Source organism: Lemur catta, chromosome 9, assembly GCF_020740605.2.
Source record: "Lemur catta isolate mLemCat1 chromosome 9, mLemCat1.pri, whole genome shotgun sequence".
NCBI classification, from domain to species: domain Eukaryota; kingdom Metazoa; phylum Chordata; class Mammalia; order Primates; family Lemuridae; genus Lemur; species Lemur catta.
Window position 1 is genome coordinate 4724091 of NC_059136.1, and position 18326 is coordinate 4742416.

An 18326-nucleotide genomic window follows, 5' to 3' on the forward strand; every position below is an offset into this window, starting at 1 on the left:
AATTACAGGCAGTGGCTCATGCTTATAATCCTAGCACTTTGGGAGGCTGAGGCCAGAGGGTCGCTTGACCCCAGGAGTTTGAGGTTCCAGTGAGCTATGATGACACCACTGCACTCTAGCCCTGGCGACAGAGCAAGACCAAGTGGCTCGTTGGCGTGGCATCTTTCCACTAGTGGCTAGTCTCATTGTTTATACGGTTGCTTACACACAACATCACTTTTGTCTTAACTTTTTTATTTGATTTTGAGAGTCTGTGTTTCCCCTTATGACCACGCCTCCAAAGCAAAAATCCACTGCACGTCCAGGTGAGCCTGCAGTGAAGAGAAAGGTCATTACAATGGAAATGAAAGTAAAAGTGATTAAGCGGTCAGAGAAAGGCCAGACGCTACCATTCACTGGGAAAGCATTAGACTTCGGTCGCTCAGCTATCGGAACAATTATAAAGGATAACGTGAAAATAATGGAACGTGAAAGCCCCAGATGATCGTTTTTCAAGGCGGTTTAAGAAGCCTCAGCTTCTCAAGAGCGACTAAAAAACCACTACCCGGGAACCCTCGGGCGGACGCGGAGCAAAGTCCAGCAGCCGGCCCAGTCTCCGCCTACCGCCTGGCTCCCAGGGCAGGACCGCCCCAGGGCCACTTCCGGGAAGTTCCAGTCGCTTAGCAACCGGAGGACTGCGCAATGTGGTAGGGCAGAGCAGGGATTGCGAGAATCAGTTTCTGCTGTGGTTAGGGAAATGGGGGACAGCGGTCCCACACCGGGCCAGTCATGTTGCTGCTGAGGGCTCTCGCATGCCCAGCAAGGGTTGCCAGTAAGCAGGTGGCACTCTTGCAACGCACCTGACATCGCAACTTTCTTGACTTTCTCGAGCACCTGTATGTCAGGCTCTATCAGGCACATCGCATAATCTGACCCTGATAATTGCGCAACCCATCTCACTGATAAGGGAACCAGGCTCGGAGGGATTGAGTCTCTCAACCTGAGGGAGGTGACTCAAGGACACACAATTGGAACCCTGCTCTGCTGAAAGATAAGCGTGCAGTCTACTGGTCCCCCATTCAGGAGGCCAGAGAAGGAGCAGCAGCGACTTAAACCTTTACCCAAAATTCTTTTATTTTCTATAATGATTCAGAAACTAGTATTAATACAAACCCAAGTCCCTGAGGGGCCAGAGATCCAATCATGCAAAACAGCAAACAGACCCAAGACTGGGGAAAGGCAGTGAATGCAATAGAAATGGATGGGGTACATCTGATTCCCACATTTGGGGCTCATCTTAGTTGGCAGGTGGTCTTCTGAGAAAACACCAGTGTTTTGGGCCTCTGATATCTGGGTTAAGGGAAAAAGGGAGAGAGCTCCGAAGGCACAGAAAATCCTGTCCTGCCTGGGCAAGGCTGGAGTGATGCCACCCATGGCTCCAAGCACTCTCAGAGTGCTAGCCCTCGTTCCTTGAACAGATGCTTTAGAGCCTCTTCCAGTTGCCGGTTTGTTCCCTGAAGCCCCTTCACTACCTGCGCTGCCCACTCGAAGTATTCCTGGACTCGATGTTCTGACCATCCTGCATAGGAGTGAACAGAAACCTACTCGTGTGATGTCAAGGACAGCACTGCCTTTTGCCCACTTCCTGGGGGCTTGGTGCAGGGCCATGAGATGAGTTCCTGATGGAATGATCCGTGCCGAAAACTTCCCCTTGGTCCAGCTATTGTATTTTTACCTTATGAAAGAAGGTCAAAGAATGGTCTAGTAGGATTAATTTGGGGAATTAACAAGAACGCCCAGGCTTTTTCAGAACTGACCAACCTGTGTCTTCAGAAGGGGACACCCCTCCCCTTTCCCTCAGAGCCGGTGGGAGAGCATACCCTCAGGGGTGCAGCGATTCAGGTCCCTCAGATTGTACAGCTTGTCTGCCAGCTTCACCAGTTTAGCCCCCGGGCTGCTGTGAGGCGCCTGTTCCACTTGCAGCCGCTTTCTCTCCATCTTGGGCAGAGTCTTGTCATCTGTCACCTCCTCCACCAGGCGCCGTACTTGGGCCCCAAAGTGCAGCTCCACCTCATCCAGAGTGGTGTCTGTGTCCTCCACCGTGTCATGGAGCAGGGCCGCCTGGGGACAGGCTGCCACTCAGCCCTGAGATGCCAGCCAAAGGGTGCCTACTGCTGAACGAGGCCCCTGATCCCCGCCCCAGCCTCCTGGCAGAGAAGGGGGAAGTTACCTGCAACACCGCAATGTCAGTGATTCCCGCCTCGTGGGTCAGGATGCGAGCCACACCTGAAGGGGGCAAAGCAGGAAGTCAGATGGGAGGGGGCCCCAAGGAGGCGTGTTGTGGGTTTTGGAGAGACAAAAGTGGCCCCTCGCTAGCTGGGTGACCTTGGGCAAGTCCTTTACCCTCTTTAGGTGTCAACCGTACAAAGGGAACAATCATGCCTACTGCCCGGAGTAGTTGTGAGGCTTAGACGGAATGTCGCACAAAGCTAGTACAAAGCAGGTGCTAAGGTGCAAGCCCTCCACGATTCCGTCCCGGTCCCCATCCCCCAAGCGCCGCGGCGGTTGCTCTCCGGCAGGCGCGCCCACCGATGGGGTGGTTGATGTAGGGGGTCCTTTCGGGGTCCTTCCGCCGCTGCTGCCGGTGCTTGCGAGCCGCGAAGTCGGCAGCCTCCAGCAGCTGCGCCGCCTCGGAGCCCATCGCTCGGGTGGGGCGGGCAACCGCGGCCATCGGAGCCGGAACGGAGTGTCTGTAGCGCCCCCTGGCGCCGGGGAGGCCCGGGTTATGGAGACTCTCACTCAACTGGCTGCACTTGGGCTGACGTCCTGGGCACAGAGAGCAACAGGTGTGGGGAGCTGCCTTCAGCATCGCAGCTCCTGGTTCAGTGTACTCTGCTGGGGGCACGAGAACGTAGCCCGGCTCTCTGGGATCCCACGTCTGTGGAAAGGGGGCAGACAGACAAGAAATAAGGCAGTGGCCTCACAGTGTGCTGAGTCCAGGGTGGGAAGGCACAGGGGACTATGGGTCCGTGGAGAAAGTGTAATTCACCTAGCCTCAGAGTCAGAGACAGCTTCTCCCAGAAGAGGCCTCTCTGCCCATGTAAAGACAATCTTCAACCTGTCCATGCTATGAAAATTCTCAAAGGGCTCTAAAAATAGTTCTCCCTGCAGGGATGGACCGGGTTGCTGTGGGCAGAGGAGCCTCACTTTTGGGTCCAGGAGACCCTAGAGCCTGACCTTCTGAAAAATTGGAGCCTACCCTGGGAGTCCTCCCTAATTGCTTCCTGATTTAGGCATCCTGGCTGCCACGATGTTTCTGCACGAACTGCCTTTGTTCTCAATGCTGAAATTAAATTTGCATTGTTTTCTTGTGCCATAAGGTCTCCTGCTTCAGTTGCCAGGCACCTACTGTGTGCCCCTGGGGTGATGAATGTTGTCACTGCCATTCTGGGAGCATGATGTTGTCAGGCCTGGGTAAGCACTAGATAATTCTGCTGGCTGGTGGCCTTGGGCCTTCTGGAGAAATTCCCTGTCTTAGGGAGGAAGCTATGAGGTGTAAGGGGTAAGAGAGACCTGGAGTCCCCCACCCCCTGAAGAGTTTCCCTGGGAGATAGGGTTGGCTGTTTGCTAAATACACTCCAATCAGACAGGGAGCTTTTGTGTTCTGGCTGATAGCTGGGGCAGATGAAGCTCAGGGGAAAAGTTAATGAAAGGTAGAGAGAAGCGTATCTGGCTCTAAATGCTTGTCCTTCAGGCCAGTGGCTCCACTTGTCTCTCATCCCTCATTCTGTCATCTGTAGTTCTCTGAGCCTTTTCCCCTTAAGCTCAGAAAACCTTAGGCAGTTTGGAGCCACAGGCCCTACATTTTCCAATAGGAGATAGAAACTCAGTCACTTTCATCTCTCTCTGGAAGCCCATGACAAAGAAGCTTCAGGTTTGTATTGATGGTGCGTAAGGGCCTTGTGGCTTTGCCTTCCATTTCCTTACTGTCTGCAGTCATGGCTTAGAAACAGAGACGTTGGAGTTCCTAGAACCAGGGCTGAAGTGGAGTTGACAGCTCATGGGCTCCCAGAGAAGGCTGGCCCTGGCTGACAGACTTGCTGCTGCTCTTCAGCTGCAGGACCCTTGCCCAGCCGACCTTTCTCAGGTACAGCACTACCCCCTGCGGGGGGAGGGGCACTCCCTGTGGCAAGAGCTATTACTAGGAGCTGGTGGGGACAGGAGAAAGGGGGCCTGCACTTCTGGTAGGGGTTGATCCCTCTTACTCTCCAGAAGGGGTGAGTGGGCAGTGGCAGACCCTTACTGCTTGTCTCCAGCCCCCTTGCCTCTCTCTTCAGCATGGCCCACCACCCTCACTTGTGCCAGACCACCCGGGATGCCCGTGGCTGCCAATACCCTTGGTTTCTTCTGTCCTCGGATGACACTCCGCAGGAAGCCTACTGCTGCCACCTGCAGGCTCCACTGGGATCTTGCTGCGCCAGGCTGAATTTAAGGCCCTGTACCAAGTCAACCTGTCCACTCTGCCGCCTCCGCCCATCCTCAGGTGAGAACTCCAGACTGAGACATTGACAGGGTTTTCCAGTATCTGGGGCTGTGTTCCTAAATTCTGGAGTGGGAGGCCTGTAGTTTACACACTAGTGGAGGGACAGACAAGAGACAGAAAATCACGTAAATCATGATTGTAAACAATTACAAAGGAAAAGTTCAGGAAGCTGTGAAAGCGGGTAACAGGAAGCCATTGTGTATGTTGGGAGGGGAAGAGGGGGTAAGGGGAGATGTCACGATTGAGAAGATCTTGTACTCCGTCGATAATACACTTTATCATAGGGGCTTTTAATTCTGAATCCCTCCTTGGGTAGCTTCAGGGTACCTGTGAGCCCCTGAATTTGTATGCAAATGTGCGTGTATGCATGCCTGCATACATCTGGGGAGTGGGTCCTGGGCTTTCTCCGGACTCTCTGGGGCTCTGTACCCCGCAGACTCGAGCAGCGAGAGATCGAATGGGGCCGGCATCCCGACACTCTCCCCTCTCCCACAGGGGCCCAGGCCCGCTCCTAGCGCTGGGCCTCTACAGCCTGCTGCTCGTGGCCCTGATGAGCGCAGAGCTCTGGCACTCAGCGATCCGGGCCAGCGCTGGGGCCCTCCGGCCCGCGCTCCGGGCTCGGCTGGAACAGACAAGGCGCGCCGGGGGCTTCTCTGCGCCTGCGCACTGGGGCCGAGCGCCCAGCTCCTGCGCGGGCGCGCGCTCTCCTTGGCCCCGCCCCTCTCTGTCGTAGCCTCTGACGCAAGACGGCGCGGGGCAGCCCTCGGTAGTCTCCGGAGCCCAGACCCGCCCCGCCCCAGAGACTGCGCCTGCGCGGGCACGGGACGTCTGCTCCACGATGACTGTGAGTGGTCCCGGATCCCCCGAGCCCCGGCCCGCCACCCCCGGGGTGCGTACCCATCCCCCCGCGCCGTCACACCTTCGCACCTGCCCCGGCCACTCCCAGCCTCCTCCTCCCGCATTCTTGGTTCCCGACCCCGACTCTCCTCTCGCCCTAGCTCCCCGCCTCTGCCCTGAGCCCACCCGCCGTTCCCACCCCCTTTCTGTCCACAGGCCAGCTCCGTGGAGCAGCTGCGGAAGGAGGGCAACGAGCTGTTCAAATGTGGAGACTACGAGGGCGCCCTGACGGCCTACACCCAGGCCCTGGGTCTGGGCGCGACGCCCCAGGACCAGGCCATTCTGCACCGGAACCGGGCCGCCTGCCACCTCAAGCTGGTGAGGGAGCCAGCGGCTCTTCCCCTTGCCTGCCCGGGCCTGCTTGGCTCATCTCAGCTGCTGCTTGTCCCTGACTGGGCATTCACTTTCCCAGGTCACCCCCACTTGTCAGATGTCGTTTGGGCCTCAGGGTGGAAGGTGGGGAACGGGCGACCATGGAGAACAAGAGTGCCCCTGCTGCTCGGTTAGTGCCCCGAAAGGGAGACGATCACGCTCTCAGACTCCTGTTCTTTCTCTTACAGGAAGATTACAACAAAGCAGAAACCGAGGCATCCAAAGGTAGGGGTATGTGGGCCCTTGTGTGGAGCTGTGGGGCTTCTATGGTGGGCAAGGACTGTGGGACCATTGTACCATCACATTCTCCTCCTCTGGCCCTGGAAACACAGCTGCCTTCTGTCTTTCCCACTTCCTCGGGTATTTCCTTTTCTGCAGCTACCCTCACCTTTTCTGAGGCTGAAGTACCGAGCCCCACATTCATCCCCCCACCTTCCTCTGGCCCTCGAGATCTTTCCCTACTGCTCTTGCCTGGAGACGGTGGCCTCATGGGTGCTGACAGAGCCCCTGTTTGTGCTCAGCCATTGAAAAGGACGGTGGGGATGTCAAAGCACTTTACCGGCGGAGCCAAGCCCTAGAGAAGCTGGGCCGCCTCGACCAGGCTGTCCTTGACCTGCAGAGATGTGTGAGTCTGGAGCCCAAGAACAAAGTTTTCCAGGAGGCCCTGCGGAACATTGGGGGCCAGATTCAGGAGAAGGTATGTGAGTGACTGAGAGAGATGGAGGGATTGTCTGGTGGTAAAGGGATCTGGGTCAAGGGTGTAGACACATTTCTCCAGAGAGGAGATACTCATAGCAAATGAGCAAATAGAATGATGCTCAGCCTTGTCTTTGGTTAGGAGAAAAGGAAACTAAAATGACGTCATGGTACTGTTTTTTTGGTGGTCTGTTTGGCAAACATTTAAAAGTTGTACACTTTGCGAGGAAAGAGGCAGATACTTCAGAGGTGAGGTTGGGGGGACACGGGCTCTCTCACGACTGCTGGAGGGAGTATATAAATCGGTACAGCTCCTTCAAGAGTACTTTAGTATATCTTTTAAATTTTAGGGCAAGTTACAATGGCTCATGCCTGTAATCCTAGCGCTCCTGGAGGCTGAGGTGGAAGGGTTGCTTGAGGCCAGGAGTTTGAGGTTGCAATGAGCTATGATGAGGCTACTTCACTCCATCCTGGGTGACAGAGTGAGACCCTGTCTCAAAAAAAATTTTTTAAATGTGCATATCCTGTTATCCTGTATGTTTCCTTTTTGCTGTTTCCCCTAGAGAAACTTTGCCCATGTGCACAGGTAGGCATATATGTGTTTATTTCAGTCTTACTTGTAGTAAGGAAAACTTGGAACTTGCCTAAATGCCCAGCCATAGGGGAATGGCTAAATAAACTGGGTGATATCTTTACTGCAGACTCTTATGTTGTAGTTACTGAGAATAGGTAGAGCCACATGTGTTGACATGAAAAGCTCTCTGACACATGTTGAGTGGAAAAAGCAAAATATGCAAATAACATATATAGTATGATACCATTCATGTTAAAATAATCTTCTACATAGCAAAACAATGGTATGTTTTTTCCTGTGGATATAATTTGGTACGTAAATAGAAAGAAAATTATTTTAAAAGACAGCCAGCAAAATGATAATACTGTTACCCCTGGGGAAAGGAATGGGATTGAGGGGGCTTTTCAAAGAGACTGGTTATCTGTTAATATTTTTGTTAACAAAGAGATAATACATACATTTTTAAATTAATTTAGGAGAGAAGAATCTAAAGACCATCATGAGCTGTAACCAAGCTTGCATTAACCAGATAATTAGGTGTTAAAATGCTGATGCAGGCCAGGAGCCCGGGTGGCTCACGCCTGTAATCCTAGCACTCTAGGAAGCTGAGGCGGGTGAGACCTGAGCAAGAGCAAGCCCACGTCTCTACTAAAAATAGAAAGAAATTATATGGACAACTAAAAAAATATGTATATAAAGTTAGCCGGGCATGGTGGCGCATGCCTGTAGTCCCAGCTATTCAGGAGGCTGAGGCAGGAGGATTGCTTGAGCCTAGGAGTTTGAGGTTGCTGTGAGCTAGGCTGACGCCACAGCACTCTAGCCCGGGCAACAGAGTGAGACTCTGTCTCACAATAAAAAAAAATGCTGATGCAGTAGAAGCAAATACTATGATGGCAACCACCTTACTGAAAGGTTGAAACCTGAGAAAGCAAATAATTTTCCTTGAGGTGCCAACTTCGTTTGATTGGTGGTGGTTGCCGAGAGTCCTGTGTTGAGGAGGATTCAGAAGCAGATTGCCTGGGCTTAGCAGGGGAACATGCCATGACTGATTAGTCTTGTCTTCCATGGATACAAGAGGGAACAGGGAAGTGGTATGCATGCTAGGCTTGTGTCACCATCTATGGTCAGGACCCTGGGGGATGGGAGAATAGGCCTAGGATGATCTTGCCCATTCAAATTATTTATACAGACTGTCAAGAAGAGAATTTTGGAGCTAAAGGGAGTGTTGGTAACTACCTCACAACCTGCCAGCTCCCTTGCGGGAGGTATAAATGCTGAGTTCAGTGCACCTACATGCTGCCATGACACAGATGGCACCACTGGAATAGGTTGCCTCATGGCTAACAGGATGCCTCCCCTTCTGAAAGGCACTGCCTTCACCATCATTGCTGTCCCTGCTGCCCAATCAGGAAGTAGCTCAGAGAGGAAAACAGATGCAGGAAATTTAGGAGGAGCTGCCAGGTGAGTCTCTTCCTGCCCAAGGTAGCTTGGTGCTAGCCCTGAGCCTAAGACCTCTTCACGGTGCCTCCCAGAGACAGGAGCCAGGCCCCAGGAGGAGCCAGAGAAAACAAGTAGGGAATGTGATGTCTCTGGCTAAGAGAAGTGATTTTTTCCATGCTTTGATGGTTTGCCATAGGTGCGATACATGTCCTCGACGGATGCTAAAGTGGAACAGATGTTTCAGATACTCTTGGACCCAGAAGAGAAGGGCACTGAGAAAAAGCAAAAGGTATAGGCCCTGGACTGAGCCAGTGGCGGCTGAACTCCCAGCAGAGCTGCCCGTCCATCGCACTCTCTCTGTTCACCTGTGTTGGCCCTAGAAGCCCCTGCTTCCCTGGTCTGCTGCATGTTACTCCTCCAGTTGTGCAGCTGGGCTCATGGGGCCTGGAAGGGAGCTCTAAGGGCTTGGGGTCTTAGTGTGAACCAAGGAAAGGGAACCAGTGTTCACATAGTGCCTTGTTGGCAGACCCTGTGCCAGGAGCTGGGTGTATAGAGGTGACCAAGGCACTGTCCCTGCCCCTCAGGATCTGCTGGGGACTCGTTTATTCTATCAATCAATCCTGAGAGCAGGCTCTTCCCTCTACTTACAGAGGAGGAAGCTGAAGTTCAGAGAGATTAAATTTTTGGCCAGGGTCACAGGTCCAGAGCTTGGGGCCTCTGCCTATGCTGTGTGCAGTGTCAACATTATAATGCACTTCCTTTGACACAGGCTTCTCAGAATCTGGTGGTGCTGGCCCGAGAAGATGCTGGGGCTGAGAAGATCTTCAGGAGCAATGGGGTTCAGCTCTTGCAACGCCTGCTGGACACAGGAGAGACTGACCTCATGCTGGCGGCTCTGCGCACGCTGGTTGGCATTTGCTCTGAGCACCAGTCACGGGTAGGTGGGGTGGAGAGCCTAGTTATTGCCTCAGTCTGTCTGTCCATCCATCCGTTTATCTTTCCATCCATTCACCCTTCCATCCACCCTCTACCTCTCATCTTATTTCAAAAAGAACTTAAGGCAGAGGAGACATGTAACAAGAGAGGAAAAATAAAGATGGCACAAAAAAGACCAATGTGAATTAGGATGAAGTAGGGCCAGGAAGAGCAAAAACAGCCCTCAAGCACCCTGCACTTGCTTTGGGTGGTTTCCTGCAGCCAGCTCACACAGTGACACCCGGTCACTAATTTGCTCAGTGTCCATATGGTACAAGCAAGCTTGTTACCCAGAAAAGGGCATTTGTCCTTGCTCTAAAGATCACACTGGCATTTCCTCTGGAGGGTGGTCCTCACAGTGAGTGATGTGGTCAGTGATGTCATGACATCTTAACCATCAAGACCTGGTACATAGGGCTTGACCCTGACATGATTCTCAGCGTGGACTGTGGTGGCCCAGTGCACACAGTTCAGCAAGAACAGTCCTGTTCCTAGGCCGGTGTGGTGAAAGCCACACCCCCAAGTCTTAGCTGGCTTGCTCTAGGGGACAGGGGCTTGACACTGATTGCTTTTAGAGGAGCCTACAACTCCTAGATCAGGGGTGGAACTGTGAAATATTCAATGAAATCTCTTTAGGCCAAGCTTGGGCTATATTTTTGGGCCTCCCAGGGCTAAGAATGGTAAAACCCTATGAATTGTCAACTCCTTCAGCCATCCCGGTGTGAACTAGGATAGACCTAAGTGGTCGTTCTGGGGTTCTCCAGCTTAGAAATGGGGTGGAAAGGTCTTGCAGGCCCATTCCATGCATGTCCACATCCCTAGGGTGTGGCCAGAACTTGAGGGTTTGGCCTGGGGAGGAGCTAGGCTACTAGGTCTGGTGGCAGGTAGCTTTGTCCGGGTTTATGTTTCTCCTTCTCAGGGAGACACAAGCTAAAGCAGCTGAATTCTGTGTCTTCTCTGGAGCCAAGGAGAGGTGGTGGGACACTGCTCTGGAATGTCTTCTTTAGGAAGCCTTTCCAACAGAATTACCCTGGTGTTACCCAGGGTCACACCCTCAGACACATCTGTTTTGTTTTCACTTGGAGCTGGTCCTTCCACCCAAATGTTTTCTCACCTTCTGGTCACACTCTGTAACTCATAGTTAGGGATCTCTGTGGCTGCTCTTCGCCAACCGGAGGCTCTGTCCACTTCTCTCCCACCCCAGACAGTGGCAACCCTCAGCGTACTGGGAACTCGGCGAGTGGTCTCCATCCTGGGTGTGGAAAACCAGGCTGTGTCCCTAGCTGCCTGCCACCTGCTGCAGGTTATGTTTGATGCCCTCAAGGAAGGCATCAAGAAAGGCTTCCGAGGCAAAGAAGGTGCCATCATTGTGGGTGAGTGGTCCTTTGGATGTTGCTGTGGTGGAGGGGATGGGGCTGAACCTGCCAGGCCAGTTCTTTTGGGACCACACTTGCAGCTGCAGGTTATTCAGGAATATGGCTTGGTGACAGTATTTTACTCTAGATTCTCAGCAGCTGAGGTACTTGGAAGGCTGGAGCTCAGTGCAAAACCCAGAATGTAGATTCCTGCTTCCCTGTGTCTCCCTGGCTCATTGGGGAAGTTCAAAGGTCAAACAAGGCTGGGCCGCCATGGAGCCCACTGATGTCTTCTTGTGGCCAGATCCTGCCCGGGAGCTGAAGGTCCTCATCGGCAACCTCTTAGAGCTACTGACTGAGGTGGGGGTCTGTGGCCAAGGCCGTGACAATGCCCTGACCCTTCTGATTAAAGTGGTGCCTCGGAAGTCTCCTAAGGACCCCAATAACAGCCTCACCCTCTGGGTCATTGATCAAGGTAGGTGACATAGTTTATAAAAACTTGCTTGGGTGGCTGAGGCCTGCTTGTCCTTAGGAGTGAAAAGAAAAGTAGCAGCTGTATCCAGCCATGTGTCTGTGTTGACGTGCGTCCTGTGGCCTGCACAGTACCCTTAGGGAGCTCCCTGTCAGGCCCCTCGGTCGTGTGTGTGCAAATGTGTGCCCACTGAGCAGTCCTGCAGTCAGGTTGACAGGGAGGCTGGACTAGCTTTCTGTATCTGAAGGGTTTTTTTAGTGAGCATGTATTACTTCTATACTCAGAGAAAAAAATAATTAAAGGTTAATATATCAACTTACATTTCTGTTTTCCCCTAAAAGATAAAGAAGAAAAACTTTGCAAAGGCCCTGCGTGGGCACATCTGCCGGGTCCTTTCACACAGCTCATCTTCTATTACCACAGCGATCCCATGAGGTGTGGGTGTTACTTTTCCCTTAGTTTTACCATGGAACCTCAAAGCCCCAGAGCGTTCAGCCCCATGGGCAGGGCTGGCATGCAGGCCTCACTGCTGAGGTCCTGCCCTGGCACCACAGCTGCCTCCCGTAGGTAGATGAGCCACGAGATCTCTGAGCTGCCCTTGACGCACAGTTGTCTGACTGTCTTGTTTCAGGGAGATGGTCCTGCTTTTCTGTGCATCTCCCAGGAAGCTTCTTTCCTTTACCTGTCGGGGTTGGAACTGATATTCTACTATCTAAATGGAGTGTCTTTTCAGGTCTGAAAAAGATTCTGGAGGTGGGGGGCTCTGTACAAGACCCTCCTGGGGAGCTCGCGGTGACAGCGAACAGCCGCATGAGTGCCTCCATTCTCCTCAGCAAGCTCTTCGATGATCTGAAATGTGATGCGGAGAGGGAGAATTTCCACCGCCTCTGTGAAAACTACATCAAGTAAGGGAGTCTGTCCCATCTCCCATTGCCAGGGGTTCCAACAAAAAACTATCTCCTTGAGGAGGGACAAAAATGAAAGGCTTTCAGCAGGGAGAGCACCTTGGGGAGGTCTAACGGACTAGACAAAGGGGTCCTGAGGCCCATTCCTTCTTCCCGAGTGACTTCACCAGGGAGGTTCTTTTTCAAATCAATTTTCCAATAAGGCAACAAATGTCATCAAGCATGTACTATGTTTACTGAGCACTCACTACATATCTGTTCTGACACAGAAGTGTGAAACGTGACAGTCCTTACCCTTCAGGAGCTTACAGCTGTGGGGGCGAAGACTGATGATAAATTATGAAAAAGCAGAACAATTTCATATCTTAATAAGTACAGGGAAGGAAATAAATGGTGGTGTGAGGGAGAGTAACCTATGTTAGATGGTATGTCATCAGGGAAGTCTCGAATGAAAGCATCGATAAAATCGGTGACGATTGTCCAGGTGGAAATGTCCTTGTCTTCCCACTGGCAGCTTTTCTTGCTCTTTGTGCCCAAGTAGTGCAGGCACCTGGCCGGTGAAGGGGAAAGGACGGAAGGAGAGTCCCTTTATACTGGCCTTGGCGTGACAGTTGTCACTCTGTGTCTCTCAGGAGCTGGTTTGAGGGCCACGGGCTGGCCGGGAAGCTACGGGCCATCCAGACGGTGTCCTGCCTTCTGCAGGGCCCATGTGATGCCGGCAACCGGGCCTTGGAGCTGAGCGGGGTCATGGAGAGTGTGATTGCTCTATGTGCCTCCGAGCGGGAGGAGGAGCAGCTGGTGGCCGTGGAGGCTCTGATCCATGCAGCCGGCAAGGCCAAGCGGGCCTCATTCATCACCGCCAACGGTGTCTCACTGCTGAAGGACCTGTACAAGCGCAGCGAGAAGGACAGCATCCGCATCCGGGCACTGGTGGTGAGAGGCAGGCCCGGGGTGGTAGGCAGGCAGCCAGGCAGTGTCTCGGGGGCAGCCCTAGCACACTCCAGGGGAAAATGAAGGATGCTCTCGGCCTTGTTGAGGCAAGAGGCGTGGGCCTGGTTCCTCCTACCACAGGGCTTATGGTCAAGTCAGAGAGATGAACCAGCTACAGAGAGGACACCTGGGAATGCAGGGTGGCACATGCTGTCCCTTTGCTGGTCAGAAGGGTTGTGTGGAAAGATTGGGCCAGCAGGGGTCATGCAGCATCACCAGGAGCTGGTGGTCTGGGGACTGTCCAGCAGACGCTGGTCGTCCTCCTTGGGGCACTCAGTCCTGGATTTTTCCATCCTATAGAATTTTGGCCTTGGTGGAAGCACCTGTCTTCTCCCCACACCTGTCTTAGCTCCACCTGCAAAGAGCTTTTTTGTAGGCCATGGAAAGGAACAGAGCAATTCTCAGTGTAGATGAGGAACGGTTGGGGCCCAGGACAGAACAGTGGGCCAGTGTGTCAGTCTCTATAGATGCTGTGTCATGTGGCCACCCAATGGCTCATTTTGTTGCCAAATGCTCTAGGTACTAGCCTTGTGGGGTAGGGTGCTGATCTGTGTGCGTGGCCTCCAGAGCGCTATGACAGTGCCAGGGAAGAAATCCAAGCCAGTTGTGGAGAAGCCCAACCCCTGCCTCCTTCCCCAGAGGCCAGGCAACTGGTCTTGCCCTCTTCCTCCAGGGACTCTGTAAGCTCGGCTCAGCTGGAGGGACTGACTTTAGCATGAAGCAGTTTGCTGAAGGCTCCACTCTCAAACTGGCCAAGCAGTGTCGAAAGTGAGTTGTTTGGCATTGCTGTGACTTCCCACCTGTTGGACATGTCTCAAGACAGGAGGGTCTGGGTGGAGCGTGGGCCTCCTCCCTGCCCTGCTCTCTGGCTCAGGCAGGGACTACTCTCCCCCAGCGAGACCGCACCGGGTCCTGGCACATGAGCTGCTTCTCAGTGCTGAGGGGATGCCCAAGCCCTAATTTTCCCTCTTGGCATTGGTGTGTCCCATCCCAATCCCCAGTTCTGATGGTTGTCTGCTACCCTGCATGTCCCCAGGTGGCTGTGCAATGACCAGATTGACGCAGGTACTCGGCGCTGGGCAGTGGAGGGCCTGGCTTACCTCACCTTTGATGCTGACGTGAAGGAAGAGTTTGTGGAGGATGAGTCTGCTCTGAAGGCTCTGTTCCAGCTCAGCAGGGTAGCTTGTGGGTTCTGCCATCAACCTGGGGACACTGTTAGGCTTAGTGCTTACCAGGGAGGCAGGGCTGGTAGCCTGAGGGTTTGCCCTGTGTGGTATGGGCATGCTCGCTTGCACCAGCAGTGTTAGGAAGGTCTCCTTAAAGGATTTGGGGAGGTCAAGTTTGTAAGCTCCCAAAGTCTGGGGCCTGGGAGAGGTTCCTGGATTCATCCTGGTGCCCAAGTGGTCCAGCTGAGGGTAGAACTGGGGGCCTGGGCCTGGGCAGCACTTTTCTAAGTGCTGCTCTGCCCCCGGGATAGCCACATGAATTCCCCTCTGTTCCTGGCAGTCTGAGGAGAGGTCAGTGCTCTTTGCAGTGGCCTCGGCACTAGTGAACTGCACCAACAGCTATGACTACGAGGAGCCCGATCCCAAGATGGTGGAGCTGGCCAAGTATGCCAAGCAGCATGTGCCCGAGCAGCACCCTAAGGTGAGGGGGCTGCTGGAAGGGGCTGAGGGTTTCCCCATCATTGGGACCAGTTAACGTGGGGCATCCGCAGCAGAAGAGCCTTCCATTTAAGCTGGTTTCTTTCCCTTTGTTCTGGCTGTTTGTTTCCCTGTTCATCAATGTCTGCTGTGAGAAGGGGCCCCCTGTCTAGTCAGCCAAGGCCCCTCTACTAAGCTGCCTCCTTCCCCAGGACAAACCGAGTTTTGTGCGGGCTCGGGTGAAGAAGCTGCTGGCAGCAGGTGTGGTGTCGGCCATGACGTGCATGGTGAAGACCGAGAGCCCCGTGCTGACTAATTCCTGCAGAGAGCTGCTCTCCAGGTGAGGCTGCCTCGGCGTGGAGCCAGGCTTTTCCCGACTCCTGAGCCTCCGGGCTATGGATGTGACTCCAGAGGGAGCAGGTCCTGGTGCTGTGGGCCTCTGGGAGCAAGGGGGGGCCACCTGCTTGGCCGCCTTCCTTTGCTGAGCCCAGGAGTGGAGTGTCTGCCTGCCAGAGCCCTAGACCCCACCTGCCCACCACCGCCTTCTCCCGCAGGGTCTTCCTGGCTTTGGTGGAAGAGGTAGAGGACCGAGGCACTGTGGTTGCTCAGGGAGGGGGCAAGGTAAGCCAGTTTGCAGACTCCTTCCTGACGGCTGTGCCATCAGCCTATAAAACATGACTCAGTAGCTGCCACGCCAGAGACTGGTGTTAGGTGTGGGATGGAAAAACATCAATGACCAGGGAAATGTCTTCCACTGACTGGGTGGTGCAGAAGTGGGCAGGCTCCCCAGAGTCCCTCGGCTCTTCCCTTGTCTCATTTGCCTCTGTGGCCCTAGTGCCCAGCACAGGCCCCGTGTAGCCTTTAATAGGTGTTGCAGGAAGTGTTTGCGTAGCTTAAGGAGAGACCTCAAAGAGGTGAAGAGGGTCTGTGCAGGGAGTCAAATCCTGGAGAGAAGGAGAAGGGTGAGGCCTTGGGGTCTGCACTCCCAAGCACATCCTGGGCACCGATGGGCTTGTTCCTACAGTCTCTGATCCCGCTGGCCCTGGAAGGCACCGACGTGGGGCAGACAAAGGCAGCCCAGGCTCTCGCCAAGCTCACCATCACCTCCAACCCAGAGATGACCTTTCCTGGCGAGAGGGTGTGTGTCTTCCTGCCCCAGCCCTGGCCTCTCCTTCACCTCCTCACTGGGCCTTGGTGGCCTCTGGCCTGGGCTGTAGCTCTTCCTTGGGACCAACAGGAAGTGGCAGCTTTGCTGAGCCCTGGGGTAGGGAGAGCGGCCTTTGACAGCAGCTCTCTCAGGGACTCCTTCCTGCGGGTCGGTGGGGTTGGTGGGGGCTGCAGCAAGTAGCCCTGACAGGTGGGTGCATCATCACAGATCTATGAGGTGGTCCGGCCCCTTGTCTCCCTGTTGCACCTCAACTGCTCAGGCCTGCAGAATTTCGAGGCACTCATGGCTCTAACGAACCTGGCGGGAATCAGCGAGAGGCTCCGGTAAGGTCCCTTGGGATGGGGGACCTGGGTCAGGCATCAGGATTTGGAATATCCCCAGTATAGCACTTTAAAGTTTGAAAAACACTCATTGGCTTATTTTAGCCTTTCGGTGACTCCTCTGCATCATACAGATGAGGAGATAGGCCAAGGACTCAGACTGCCTGGGTTCAAATCCTGGGTTCCCTATTTACAAATGTGTAACCTCAGGCAAGTTATTTAACTGTGCTGCCTCAGTTTCTCCCTCTGTGAAACGGGATGATTATAGCACCTACTTCATGGAATCGTGGTGAGAATTAATTGAGAAAATGTACATAAAAGTTCTTAGTACCTAGGTGCCTGGTCCCTAGCATGTGCCAAATCAAGATGTATTAGCTGTTATTACTAATTGGTGACCTTGAGCACTTTACTCACCACACCTGCACCCTCACCATAGGGTCATGGTGAGGATTACTGTAAGATAATCCTGGTCAGGGTAAGTACTCAATTGTAGGTGTTAGCATCACTATTACTACCACCCTGGTCTCCTACCTCCTTGTTTCAAGCATTTTCCACAATCCTGTGCTATTTCCTAGGCCTGGTTAGAAGGCTAGAAAGCACCGCAGTTCACACCTGGTGCATGGCAGGGTGGATGCAGAAGCTCTGAGAATGCTGCCCCTTCCACCCCTGGCCCTGCAGGCAGAAGATCCTCAAGGAGAAGGCTGTGCCCATGATCGAGGGCTACATGTTTGAGGAGCACGAGATGATCCGCCGGGCAGCCACAGAGTGCATGTGCAACTTGGCCATGAGCAAGGAGGTGAGGGTTGGTCCAGGTGTTCATGACAGGCATGAATGCAGAGGTACCTGGGCCCTGGCTGGGCTTTGCACCCTGCTGACTTCGGTCTACTCCCCCCACCTGGCCACAGGTGCAAGACCTCTTTGAAGCCCAGGGCAATGACCGGCTGAAGCTGCTGGTGCTGTACAGCGGAGAGGACGATGAGCTGCTACGGCGGGCGGCTGCGGGGGGTCTGGCCATGCTCACCTCCATGCGGCCCTCGCTCTGTAGCCGCATCCCCCAAGTGGTCAGTGCCTCTTGGTGGGGGAGGAGGGGTGGAGCAGGAACTCCCAGCATGATGGCAGCAGGTGGGGGTGGGGGAAGTCCTAGGATGTGTGGGTGTGTTCCTTGCCAAGGTTGAGCCTGTTGCTTGGGGGTCACACCTGCCTTATTTCCTGCAGACGACTCACTGGCTAGAGATCCTGCAGGCCCTGCTTCTGAGCCCCAGCCAGGAGTTGCAGCACCGGGGTGCTGTGGTGGTACTAAACATGGTGGAGGCCTCAAGGGAGATTGCCAGCACCCTGATGGAGAGTGAGGTGCTGGAGATCCTGTCAGTGCTGGCTAAGGGCCAGGAGAGCCCTGTCACAAGGGCTGCTGCAGCCTGCCTGGGGAAAGCCGTGGAATATAGGCTTATCCAGCCCAACCAGGATGGAGAGTGAGGGGCTGCCCCTGGGCTCACGCACACGCTATCTGCTGCAGCGCAGAGCCAAAACAGAAGCAGCTGTGGCTGGCGGGGGCTGGTGTACGGGACACTTGCCTCTCCTCCCTAGCTGCCGTTCGACGTCCTGTGCTCTGAGTCAGCGGCTACATTCAATCACACAGCCCTGCTCAGCCAGCACTGCCTCCAGCATCACTCAGCGGGGTCCTTTTTCTGTTCTACTATAGATGGCCGGGAATGGGGAAGGTGCGCCCTAGCTCAGGCTGTGCATTCTGGGGCATCGGGAAGGGCACGTCAGCAGCAGCAGCAGCAGCTGTGAGCATCACCTGAGCTTGCTAGCAGGCCTGCCCCTCCCCCTCCAATAAAAGTGTGTGGAACTCAGATGTGTGCCCTGTCCTTGGGCAGGGAGGGCTGCTGTGGGTGGGAGTATCTGGAGCAGGAGCAGGAGCTGGGCATGGGTGTGTGTAGCAGAGCTTTTCATCAGCAGCAGAGCCACCTCTGTGGAAGGAGGCCAGTGGACTCCCC

At 54.2% G+C, this 18326-nt stretch overlaps 2 protein-coding genes across 5 annotated transcripts; one reads left to right on the forward strand and one right to left on the reverse strand.

Moving 5' to 3' along the window:
* Positions 1-1095: 1095 nt before the first annotated feature.
* On the reverse strand, positions 1096-2744 carry HDDC3 (HD domain containing 3). 2 transcript variants are annotated; one of them, XM_045561667.1, is made up of 4 exons: positions 2569-2738; positions 2210-2265; positions 1860-2100; positions 1096-1558 (listed from the first exon to the last, which is right to left on the reverse strand). In XM_045561667.1, the coding sequence occupies exons 1-4, from the start codon at positions 2708-2710 to the stop codon at positions 1428-1430; spliced, it is 570 nt and encodes a 189-aa protein (XP_045417623.1). In that variant the 5' UTR covers positions 2711-2738; the 3' UTR covers positions 1096-1427. The 2 variants fall into 2 exon arrangements, with proteins under 2 accessions (XP_045417623.1, XP_045417622.1); XM_045561666.1 differs by having other exon boundaries at positions 1465-1714; positions 2569-2744.
* Positions 2745-5293: 2549 nt separating this feature from the next.
* On the forward strand, positions 5294-18182 carry UNC45A (unc-45 myosin chaperone A). Of its 3 annotated transcripts, none has more exons than XM_045561669.1 (20): positions 5294-5366; positions 5576-5737; positions 5980-6016; positions 6313-6488; positions 8698-8790; positions 9271-9438; positions 10681-10849; positions 11136-11306; positions 12037-12208; positions 12841-13141; positions 13872-13966; positions 14235-14376; positions 14705-14845; positions 15054-15181; positions 15396-15462; positions 15866-15979; positions 16217-16332; positions 17008-17125; positions 17235-17390; positions 17545-18182. In XM_045561669.1, exons 1-20 carry the CDS (start codon positions 5361-5363, stop codon positions 17800-17802), a joined length of 2790 nt encoding a protein of 929 aa, XP_045417625.1. In that variant the 5' UTR covers positions 5294-5360; the 3' UTR covers positions 17803-18182. The 3 variants fall into 3 exon arrangements, with proteins under 3 accessions (XP_045417625.1, XP_045417624.1, XP_045417627.1); XM_045561668.1 differs by having other exon boundaries at positions 5311-5411; XM_045561671.1 differs by lacking the exons at positions 17235-17390; positions 17545-18182 and having other exon boundaries at positions 5326-5411; positions 16905-17031.
* Positions 18183-18326: the final 144 nt, after the last annotated feature.

Coding starts and splice junctions, on each gene's coding strand:
- UNC45A (XM_045561668.1), top strand. CDS start 5,361: ATGACTGTGAGTGGTCCCGGATCCCCCGAGCCCCGGCCCGCCACCCCC. Junction 5,412..5,575: donor CCCGGCCCGCCACCCCCGGG/GTGCGTACCCAT, acceptor TTCTGTCCACAG/GCCAGCTCCGTGGAGCAGCT. Junction 13,142..13,871: donor TCCGCATCCGGGCACTGGTG/GTGAGAGGCAGG, acceptor CTCTTCCTCCAG/GGACTCTGTAAGCTCGGCTC.
- HDDC3 (XM_045561666.1), bottom strand. CDS start 2,710: ATGGCCGCGGTTGCCCGCCCCACCCGAGCGATGGGCTCCGAGGCGGCG. Junction 2,266..2,568: donor CTACATCAACCACCCCATCG/GTGGGCGCGCCT, acceptor TGCCCCCTTCAG/GTGTGGCTCGCATCCTGACC. Junction 1,715..1,859: donor GAATCGCTGCACCCCTGAGG/GTATGCTCTCCC, acceptor TTCTTTCATAAG/GTAAAAATACAATAGCTGGA.